The following is a 12,193-nucleotide window of genomic DNA, read 5'->3' as shown; positions in this document are numbered from 1 at the left end:
TCCCCCAGTGTTGATCAGTTACCCAAACACCAGCCTCAACATGATGAAGGATAAAACAGGCACACTTTATTGAGGGCTACCCGCCCGTATTTATGCAGGTCCCCATCTGGTGGACACGCCCCTAGGGGACAAGATGGAAGACTGTGACACAGGACAGATATGCAGAATTCAGGATACACAGACACAATACATCCCCACAATGCATCATGGTTTCCTCCTCTCTGCCCTGGAGACACCCGAGGAGCAATTCAATTATCTCTCAGGACAAAGGGAAATCGCCAATACACATGTGGGGACAACAGGACAGAAATCACCATTTAAACATACAATGTCACACCCTTACAGTAAACACAGACATTTAGCACATCCCCAGATAGCTCAAGTCTGAGTGCATATTATTAGGTGAATGGCACTCAGACTACACGAATACAATAAAATTGGCTATCTGGGTACCCTCACATAAAATAAAATACAATTCCAAAGACAGATTTAAGCTGTGTGGCTGGTCTGTCTTCTCCTTTAAAGTTAGTATGGGCCATAATCCTGAGGCAAGAGGCTGGTAAACAGGCCCCTCCAAAACCCAGGGAAGACTAACCAGATACCTGTCCTTACGGTCAGTACCTGAGTTAGTCTGGCAGTCCAACCACAACCCAATACTGGACCTGTTGACTCTTGGGGCCTGGCTCTGTTCTGTATGTCCCCAGCTGTTGAGTAGGCATCTGCGACTCCTTGCTTCCTTGTGGCTCTCTAGCTTGGATCTGTAGGTACTTGGTGGGCAGAGGCCGACTGCGCTCTGCCCCAATGCCAGCTCTTCCGCTGGGGTAGCCTGTGGGAAGTCTGGCTCTGGAGAAGAGGATAGGGGAGGGCAGAGGCCGACTGCGCTCTGCCCAGATGCCAGCGCTTCCGCAGGGGTAGCCTGTGGAAAGTCAGCCTCTGGAGAAGAAGATAGGGGAGGGCAGTGGCCAACTGTGTTCTGGCCATATGCCAGTTCTTCCGCTGGGGAAGCCGGTGTGGAGTCAGCCTTTGGAGAAGAGGATAGAGGCGGACAGAGGCCAACTGCGCTCTTCCCAGATGCCAGCTCTTCCGCTGGGATGGGGTCAGGGAATCCTACCCCCGGACCTTGTTGCGGATCAGCTGTCGAGAGGAGGGATCACTTACCTCCTCCTCCTGGCATTTCTGCGGGGTCGATGGGGACTCTGTACCGGCCGTCCAGCATCCCGGTAGGCCTGGTGCAGAGACCGCGGTCCCATCTGTACCATCTAAGTTAGGGGTGCTGTCCCCCTGTGGTTGGGGAGAGAGATCGGTTGGCTCTTCTCTCTTTACAACACACTGCTGCTGGGGAGTCAGACCAACTGTCTCAACTCCCTGAAACTCCGGCTGCCATTGGGGATCTGGGCCGACTGCCCAGCATCTCTGTAGGGCCGGTGGAGAGACCTCGGTCCCATCTCCACCAGCCATTGGGAGGTCTTCCCAGAACCAGTCGATGAAGTTCCCTACTTTGGGAGTTGGTAGGAAAGCAGGGGTTATCACCGGCAAGTCTTCCCAGTTGTAGGAGGGCAGATCTGGCTCTGCTTGTCGAGTAGGTTGGGGATGAACGGAGCTGAGCAGGTGTTGGTAGGTCTGCTCCAGCTCCCACTCCCTTGTTACCAGGTGGGTCATGTCTTTACTTACCTCCCTTCCGTCAGCATAAACATGCATGCCCATCCGGTAGTCGTAGATGTCCCAAAACCTAGACTCCTCCGTGCTGCCAAGATCAATGTCCTCCTCCAAGGCATCCCATAGTAACCCAGGTCCATCATAATCCTCACCCTCGGGTCTGTCGTGCTCAGCCATCCAGGGGGAATGTTGAATGACATGCCACCTTAGGCCCTGGTAAGCGTCCTCTAGCCAAAGCTCCTTACATACCAGGTTCTGGAGCTCTGTTACCAGTCATCCAGGGGCTGCTCTCCCAAGAGACCCATCCGCATCGCCACACGCTTCTGTAGCCGCTGCTCATAACTGGGGAGACTCTCGCCTAGCTGCCGCTGGGCATTTTCCAGGGCATCATACCAGACTTCCGTTCTGTCTGCATCCCTGCCTCCTCCTCCTCATCATAGAACGCTGTCTGAAGACTAGCCGATTCCATCCTGCTGTAGCCAGGGGCGCTGTACGGATACTAGCGTTTCCCTCAATTTAGTAAATTCACGAACGGTGTCTCCGAGCTGCTTCTCCTCTCACTAGGACGCCATCCCACTGCTGCCACCAAATGTAACGGATCTCCTGGCACCCCGACCGGGTACCTCCGTTGATTGATGCTCCTAGTGCTTTCCGAGGACTCCAAGCACTCCACTTGACACCGTACGCACTGCCGACCCCACGAACCGCAGAAGCTTGGTTGAGGTCTCACCGTCTCCTGGACCTACGACAAGGCTCCAGTGGGTGAACCTCTCCTAAAACTAGAGAGCAGGAACAGCTCTTACAAGAGCTAGTAGTAAAGCCAGGGGAGTATAGCAAATCTCCAGCGTCTAGCAATCCCCCAGTGTTGATCAGTTACCCAAACACCAGCCTCAACATGATGAAGGATAAAACAGGCACACTTTATTGAGGGCTACCCGCCTGTATTTATGCAGGTCCCCATCTGGTGTACACACCCCTAGGGGACCAGATGGAAGACTGTGACACAGGACAGATATGCAGCAATTCAGGATACACAGACACAATACATCCCCACAATGCATCATGGTTTCCTCCTCTCTGCCCTGGAGACACCCGAGGAGCAATTCAATTATCTCTCAGGACAAAGGGAAATTGCCAATACACATGTGGGGACAACAGAACAGAAATCACCATTTAAACATACAATGTCACACCCTTACAGTAAACACAGACATTTAACACATCCCCAGATAGCTCAAGTCTGAGTGCATATTATTAGGTGAATGGCACTCAGACTACACAAATACAATAAAATTAGCTATCTGGGTACCCTCACATAACATAAAATACAATTCCAAAGACAGATTTAAGCTGTGCGGCCGGTCTGTCTTCTCCTTTAAAGTTAGTATGGGCCATAATCCTGAGGCAAGAGGCTGGTAAACAGGCCCCTCCAAAACCCAGTGGCGAGGTTGGTTTCACCACAAGAAGTTAAAAGTACAGTCATTAAAACACTGCACAAAATGCAGAGAATAAGGTTCAAAACCCCCAAATTCACTAAACCAAATGGAACCAGTCTAAAAACATTTCTCCTTGACCCTCTGGTTCAAGTGAAAAAAATCACATTAACCACCTAAGGCTGGTTTCACATGGGCGTTGCGGGTAAAGAAGCGGGAACATGCGCGATTTTTCAGCGCAAGTGCAAAACGTAATGCGTTTTGCACGCGTGTGAGAAAAATCGGCATGTTTGGTACCCAAACCTGAACTTCTTCACAGAAGTTCGGGTTTGGGTTAGGTGTTGTGTAGATTGTATTATTTTCCCTTATAACATGGTTATAAGGCAAAATAATAGCAACTTACAACAGAATGCATAGTACAATAGGGCTGGAGGGGTTAAAAAAATAATAATAATTTAACTCCCCTTAATCCACTTGTTCTCGCAGTCCGGCTTCTCTTCTGCCTTCATCTGTAAGGAAAAGGACCTGTGGTGACATCACTGTGCTCATCACATGGTCCATAACCATGGTGCTGGATCATGTGATGAGCGCAGTGACGTCACCACAGGTCCTTTTCCTCACGGATGAAAGCAAAAGAGAAGCCGGGCTGCGCAAACAAGTGGATTAAGGTGAGTTAATTTATTTATTTTTAACCCCTCCAGCCCTATTGTACAGTCGTGGCCAAAAGTTTTGAGAATTACATAAATATTGGAAATTGGAAAAGTTGCTGCTTAAGTTTTTATAATAGCAATTTGCATATACTCCAGAATGTTATGAAGAGTGATCAGATGAATTGCATAGTCCTTCTTTGCCATGAAAATTAACTTAATCCCCAAAAAAACTAAATAGTAGCAGACAGAAATGTGCAAACTGGCATTCCAGGCTCTCATACAAGACCACAATGACAGCTAAAGTCCAAGCAGAGAGAAAAAAGTGACATTTTTGGGAGGGTTTTCTCAATTTTAACGTGATTATTAAGAGGTTAACTGGGGAGCAAATAGAACACTTACCTGGTGATCTTCTTTTGCATCTTTTCAGCTGCAGATCTGCCAAATTTTCTGCCATCCAAGATGGCCGCAGCCCATCTCAGACTTACCTGATGCATACTGTGCATTTGGTAATCCAAGGCTCTTCCTGCTTGCCCATCCCTGCCTTCAGAATTAGCCAGAATTGTTCACATGACCAGTGGTGGTCAATCTGAGGGCAACAGGAAGTGACACATGGTCTACCAAATGCACAGTGTGCATCAGCTAGTTTGAGAAGCGGGGAGCCATCTTGGATGAGTGAAGAGAAGCTCAGAAATGAGCAGATCTGCAGCTGAAAAGATAATTTGGGCACCAGGTAAGTGATATTTTTTTTCTCCAAGTATTGTATTTTTTTTTCTGGAACTAGTTGGGTCGCTTTAGATACAATAGCACATGCATAATCAAAATCTAGCAATAATAATTATTGCCTTGAATAAGCAATAAAAAGAATGCAGTGTCAACACATAAATTGCCCCATAAATAAGACAGTACAAATTAACCAAATAATGACTGTGATTAGTCCTTTTGGATTACCATGTTGGGAAGAAATCCCAAATGGTTCATGTGTTCTTAAAGTTTAGTGTATGGATCTATGCACGTTGGTGTGCACTCCTAATCTTTACAGTAGTGGTGCCCACCATTGTACTTATGGTCAACCAGTGGTGTAAAATATGTGTCCTCCACCCTAGTTTGAATTTGGTTAACTACTCCAGTTGCTCATGAAACAAATTCAACATAATACCATGACATGTCAGCAACACCTTCACAGGCTGCAATTCACAACACAGTCACATAATGGCCACATGTCAGCACATAGGCTATACATTCCGTAAGAAAGTATTTAAAAAAAATAATCTTTTAAAAAATAATTGTCTTCTTGAGCCTCATAGCTTTATTGTCTGCCAACAAGAATTATAAGGAAGGTCATATCTGTAGAAACCTCAAATGAAGGTACAACTTTCTCTTGGTCTGTATGTAATATCTGGATTACATTAGCTTCTGTGGTGACATGATCATCTACACATTCTACTGTATGTATACTAATGCCACACATCTGACTAATAAAATTGGTGAACTGAAATTAGTGATGTGTGAGGAGGACTATGACATAGTGGGAATAACTGAGACATGGCTGGATGATAGCTATGACTGGGTAGTTAATGTATAGGGTTACAGTCTGTTTAGAAAGGATTGTCAAAACTGGAGAGGAGGAGGGGGTCTGCCTTCATATTAGGTCCTCTCTAAAGCCCACATTCTGGAAAGATCTAAGTGAGAATTTCACAGCAGAGAATATATATACAATGTAGGAATATAAACTGAGGTATCACTGAATAATTATCCTACTTAAAACTTAACTTTTAGTCATTATTTGTTAAAAATAAGTCCCACAGAAATAATACGTATATTATAGATAGCTGCATAGGTCAGATACAATGGACTTAGGTACAATGAGACACAGGGTAGATGTACAATTTCAAGTACTCGGATTTGGACCAAAGGTCCCACTCACGATTTGATGATTTTTTCCGTTGTATGGAGATGAATCGTATGACAACAGAATAGACGTAGTAGGAAGGTCCACAGAGATCTTGATAAAAAAGTGTTGGGATGGACAATTCTTCTGGTGCAGGACAGAAAAAGGCAGATACTGGGGAGATAATATCCCTACCAGGCTATTGAAATTCTGCCTAAAAGCGGAGAGGTCTCCCGCCTAAATGCGGGAGAATCACCTCCAGAGGAGGCGACCCCACTTATCGACGGCTGTCCCTGTTGTCCTATCCCTCAAAAAATAGCTCCCAGTGTCTGTACAGCCAAAAAAAAAAGAAAATTAGAATTCCCAACGCGTTTCCTCCAATACAAATATGACCGGATTCATCAGGGGAAGAAAAAAAAAAATGTAGATGTGGATAATAAAGATAATGAAGTGGCACAATAGCCCTCAGCACAATGGCTCCTCTATCGATGTATCCAACTGGGTAATGCAGTCAAATAATGACTAAAAGTTAAGTTTTAAGTAGGATAATTATTCAGTGATACCAAAGATCTAAGTGAGGGAACACATGGAGTCACCGTGGGTAGAACTATATAGTGGGAAAACAAATCATAAAATACTTATCGTTTATTTTTTTTATAAGCCACCTAATATAACAGAGTCCACAGAAAATCTACTAAGGGAGATAGATGAAGCAGCAAATTATAATAAGGTTGGTATTATTGGGAATTTAACTACAGATATAGACTGGGAAACTGAAACCTTTGGAACTCATAAAAGAAACAACCCTTTTCCCAACTGGTACAGGATCCAACTGGACTTAGTATTAATAGACCAGACAGAACAACAGACATGCAGGTTGGGGGACACCTGAGAAATGGTGACTTCCAATTGTCATTCAAAAGCGTTTATTTTTTATTTTTAGGGAAGCACAAAAACACTAAACTTCTGAAAAGCTAAATTTGACCAGCTTAGAGAGTCCTTCAGCTTCACTAACCAGGACAACATCCTCAAAAATATAAAAATACAACCACAAAATGGATATTATTAAAAACATCCTAAAGTCTTATTGTGAGCGATAAATACCTTATGGGAATAAAAGGGTCAAGAACAAAGAAAACAAACCCAATGTTGATAAATCTGAAGGTAATAAATGACAAAATGAAAACATTCAAATTACTGACAGGATTGTAGCGAAGAACTGCAAAAAAAATAAATAGAATATGTAAGCAACAGATAAAAGGTAGCCAAGCTGGAGACAGAGAGGCTCCTTGCTAAAGAGAGTTAAAGTGACCATAAAATGTTCTTCAAATTTGTAAATGGTAAAAAATTGAAAGGGGTTATCCGAGTTATTTTTTTGTTCTTTCTATGTTCCTAACCAGGCAAATGTAACAACTTTCCAATTAACTCACTTTATCTTCAGTGGTTGGTTTCTCACTCAGTGTCACATGACCTGTGATGTCAGCTTCTCTCCCTGCTCTGATAAAGGTTGTTTACAAGCCTGTAAACAAGACGTCACTGTGCTGGCCACGCCCCCCCCCCCTTCATTGCCGTCTACTCTCTGCTAGGATTCTTAACCCCTTCAGCTGCACAGCTCTGCAGGCAGTGAGGAGACAATTCTGGGCACAGAAGCTGACATACTAGAGAGAGCATTGCACAAGAAGGTAGGGGGAAGATCCTGTGTGTATTAGCAGTGTCATTATATAAGTGGAACTTGTGATTCTACACTTACAAGTTGCTGTTGATTCTACCAGCACTCAGGGCAGCTCTTGTATCCACTCCCTTAGCAGTGTCATTATACAGCTGGGACTTATAGTCCTACACATACAACATGCTGCAGAGTCTCCCAGCAGGCAGACATGTCACTTAGGGCAGCTCTTGTATCCACTACCTTAGCAGTGTCATTATACAGCTGGGACTTGTAGTCCTATACATACAACATGCTGCTGATTCTCCCAGCAGGCAGACATGTCACTCAGGGCAGCTCTTGTATTCACTCCCTTAGCACTGCAGGGGGAGGGGCAGAGGTTGTTTTATTGCATGTAAACAAAGGGCCAGAAAAGAACCAGGGAAATGAGGAAATATATACATTTTCTTTTTTTTTGCATAAAACTTACTTAGCTCAGTTATATATCAGATTTTCAGTTCTATATTATTTTTTTACATTACTCGGACAACCCCTTTAAAGGGTTTGTCTGCTTTTTACTATTGATGCCCTATCCTCAGGATAGATGATCAATATTAGATCAGCAGGTTTCTGACTCCTGGCACCCCCACAGATCAGCTGTATGAAGAGGAGTGCTACCTTCTCTGCTCCGTTTACCTGGTCACTGCAGCAATTGCAGTGGTCAGTAGGTGTTAGTACAAGTATGGCATCCCCGTTCACTTCTATGGAACGGCTGTGTAGTATTCACTTGAACAGACAGAGCCACCCCTTAGAAGTGAATGGGGATATCATAATTGTAATTACACCTGCTCAATGCAACAATTTCAGTGGTAACCCGATGTAATTGCAAGTATGGCTGTCCCCAGAGCAGAGGCAGCGCTGGTATGAACGCTGCCTTCTCTTCAAACAGCTGATCGGCAGGGTGGAGGGAAGTGGTGGCCAGGCCTCTCATATAGGTTATACTTACCCCGGCTCCAAAGTCGCTTCTGATCCCCACACAGCCACCCCTGCATTTTCCTGTTGCATGGATCAAAACTCCCAGGGGGAAAGGGGGAGGCTCATCTCCGTTGCGGCCTGCTATTGGCATCCCCGGCAGACAGTTGCCAGAATTCTGGAGAAGGGTCATTGATCCAGGGAGTTATTCCGAGTGCTTGATTGCAGTCGGGGAGGATTTTTTCCCCTAAAATGAGGAAAATTGGCTTCAACCTCAGAAAAAAAAAAAATGTATTATTTTTTTATTTTACCTTCCTCTGGATCAACTTTGCAGGATAACTGGATGGACCTTTGTCTTTTTTTCAGCCTTTATAAAATATGTAACTATGTTACAACTGTGGGGTTTCGCTCTGGTAGACAGGATTAGTGGACGCAGTACAGAGGCAACAACAAATTCTTTAGATCAAACAGTTCAGTGTTTTTTATTCACACTTTAGGCAAGTGACAAAACAAGCAGTCATAATCAAACAAAAAGTCACCTTGCGGTATTGGTGTTAATTCACACCTTAAGGCAATTCTGCCTCAAAGAGTCCTTGCTGATAGCAGCACCAACCTGTTTTCACGCCAAACAGGTAGCAAGCCTTCCTCCAGACATAAGGCTCCCAGATCCCACAACAGAAACCTCGCTTCTGAGCCCAGCTGCCTATTTAAGGATAGCCAGGTGCTGTCAAAACCCGGACCGGCACTTAAAATCCGGTCCGGTATTTGACCTCACCTGGCTGTAAATCAGCCCAGCAGCACCTGCTGGGAGGAAAATACCTGCCTTGCCAGACAAAATCTCTCACTGTGTCGCACAGCATATAAAAGAACTTATATTTACTTTTTTATTTTAGTCACTATTTAAAAGTAAGATTTTAAAAAACTGCTAAGGAAAACACATTCATATGCTACATGCTACGGTATATAAATAAAATAATAAGAAATGTATTATGCAGAGTTTTCTGGATGAGTCAAACGTGGGCTAGACCTATGATATCTAACCTCTGGCACTCCAGCTGTGGTAAAACTACAACTCTCAAGATGCACACTTGCTTGGCTGTTTTTCTGAACTCTATAGAAATAAATGGAGCTTGCTGGGAGTCGTAGTTTCACCACAGCTGGAGTGCCAGAGGTTAGCCATCACTGGCCTAGGCAATGTGAAGGTCTTTTATCGTAGATCTGAGCTCTTATTTTTATCCAATAGGGATATTTCCAGTTGAAGGCCAATCCAGGGGCATGGTTGTTGCGTCTTCGTAAAGGAAGATCTGAAGATATTTACCGTATAGTCTCGTAAGTACTGTATTGAAGTGTGTAACCTTTTTGTGAAGTATAAGTTAAGTGTTTTTTTCCATGAAATAAATATTTCTCTCCTGCATGCATTACAAAGCACACGTGGGAGTGTGTGTGCCATAACTGATAAATACACTTAAAATGCTTGGTTGGATTTAAAATGGTTGTCCATTATTACATTATGGCCTCTCCTCAGGTTAGGAGTACATGAAGGGGTCCTTGTGACACCTGAACCCATTATCACCAAAGTTCACTATCACTAATAGTTAAAATCCTTCCAGGAATCTTTAATAGCCACCCAAATTGTATCAGAAGAGGATTCCGTGACAAAGGATGTGAGCACCTTGCAGATGTCTGTTCACTCTCAGGTGTCATTGAACGAGTTAAAGCATCTGAAGTGGAATTCGATCCGAAGTTTGGGAAAAATTTTATTTGCCATGAATCCGAATTTCCTTGTACTTTGTGGTAACGAACAGTTTTGTTTTTTCCTAAATTGGCTGCTGCACATGTTACAAAGTGAAGGTAAGAAGCCCGGTAATGCGATATAACCCATAATTCTGTGCAGCCAGCCATACCACAGATAGACTTCCACTGTGATGTTACAGCCCTATAAAAGCCTCATTCTTAGCAATCTCCGCCATTTCATGAGCTGAGCTTAGTGAAAGACTTGACAGGCGCTTATGGATTAAGGACAGTATTGCGGAAAGCTATTAATAGATTAATTTTGTATACGGAGAGTGCAGGTAGATTGTAGTTTTTTTTTTTAGTCCTGTTCATCCATCATCTGTAAGCCTCAGAAGTTAAGTGTTCCGCTTGTTGTATTTTGTATTCCCCCCACTTTTGTTGTTTACTAGGCCTCAGCGAGACGCTGGTTCCTTCACCAGGGAAGGAGCGGGTTGTCTCTGCCCTGTCATTACCATGAGGACCACCAGGGTTTTCTAGGTTCCTGTGTATGGGCATCTCTACCATCGAGAGGTGCCCATACGGATAGGAGCAGGGTTTTATAGGTGGTGACCCTTTTCCTTCCGTAGCGGTGAGGCCTAGTGTCTTTTCCCTTCCTTTTTGTTGTCTTTTGGTGTTCTCCCCTATTACATCCGTGACATTATCCAGAGCCCATACCGCCATTTTTTGTTCTGATCTGTACCGCTATGGATGCTATAACTGCACTGGTCAAACAGCTGCAGAATCTGACTTTGGAGGTAGCAGACCTCTGTGCGATGGTTTTGCAGATTAAGAGTCCACAGGCTGCTGGTTCTGGTGGTGGGTTCCAGGCCTGCCCTGAACCGAAGGTAGCTCTCCCGGACAGGTTTTGCGGGGGTAGTGATAATTTCATCCGGTTCAGGGAGTCATGTAAATTATACTTTAGGCTGTGTCCATACTCTTCTGGTGATGAGTGTCAACGTGTGGGTATGATTATTTCATTGCTTAAAGGGGTTGTCCCACTTCATTAAATAGGGTTTAACTAATTCATTTCCCCCCACTGAACATATCCTCCTATATATGTCATTTTCAAAAAGTTCGCATTCGTCCTAAAAAAGGTTCTATGAGAACCCTTTGTTTATTATTGTCTCCCATGGATACGGCCTCATCTCGCCGGCCGCATCCATATGCCGCGCCTGCGCACCACAGCCGAAGACATTCATCGGCCAGCCTCTTCAGTATTACGAGAACGCGCACGTCCGCGCATGCGCAGTATATCCAGCGCGTCTGAGATAGAGCTGCGCATGCGTGGGCATCCGAACAGTTCGGGCGAGTCAGCGGAGTGAGCGGACGGACGTCAGAGGAACGGGATACTATTTCCTAAAAGGTAAGTATAATATCTACTGGCCCACTAATCCACCAACGATTATTGAATACTGGGCAACACCTGGGGGGCAACTATATGCTATATATGGACACCTGGGGGCAACTCTATGCTATATATGGACACCTGGGGGCAACTGTATGCTATGTATGGACACCTGGGGGCAACTGTATGCTATGTATGGACACCTGGGGGCAACTCTATGCTATCTATGGACACCTGGGGGCAACTCTATGCTATATATAGACACCTGGGGGCAACTGTATGCTATGTATGGACACCTGGGGGCAACTCTATGCTATCTATGGACACCTGGGGGCAACTCTATGCTATATATGGACACCTGGGGGCAACTGTATGCTATGTATGGACACCTGGGGGCAACTCTATGCTATGTATGGACACCTGGGGGCAACTCTATGCTATATGGACACCTGGGGGCAACTCTATGCTATGTATGGACACCTGGGGGCAACTCTATGCTATGTATGGACACCTGGGGGCAACTCTATGCTATGTATGGACACCTGGGGGCAACTCTATGCTATATATGGACACCTGGGGGCAACTCTATGCTATCTATGGACACCTGGGGGCAACTCTATGCTATATATGGACACCTGGGGGCAACTGTATGCTATGTATGGACACCTGGGGGCAACTCTATGCTATGTATGGACACCTGGGGGCAACTCTATGCTATATATGGACACCTGGGGGCAACTCTATGCTATGTATGGACACCTGGGGGCAACTCTATGCTATGTATGGACACCTGGGGGCAACTCTATGCTATGTATGGACACTGGGGGCAAC

At 44.9% G+C, this 12,193-nt stretch overlaps 1 protein-coding gene across 3 annotated transcripts in view; it reads left to right on the top strand.

The window, feature by feature from the left end:
* The window catches only part of UGGT2 (UDP-glucose glycoprotein glucosyltransferase 2), a 421,287-nt gene that overhangs the window by 290,998 nt on the left and 118,096 nt on the right, over positions 1-12,193 (top strand). For all 3 annotated transcript variants that reach the window (XM_044284938.1, XM_044284937.1, XM_044284939.1), the window contains exon 29: positions 9,488-9,573. In XM_044284938.1, coding sequence (XP_044140873.1) covers positions 9,488-9,573 — 86 coding nt within the window. The remainder of the gene's footprint in view (positions 1-9,487; positions 9,574-12,193) is intronic.

The sequence above is a fragment of the Bufo gargarizans genome, chromosome 3, assembly GCF_014858855.1.
Source record: "Bufo gargarizans isolate SCDJY-AF-19 chromosome 3, ASM1485885v1, whole genome shotgun sequence".
NCBI lineage: Eukaryota > Metazoa > Chordata > Amphibia > Anura > Bufonidae > Bufo > Bufo gargarizans.
Note: the sequence above shows the minus strand (reverse complement) of the source record. Positions and strands in the feature narration are given on the sequence as shown.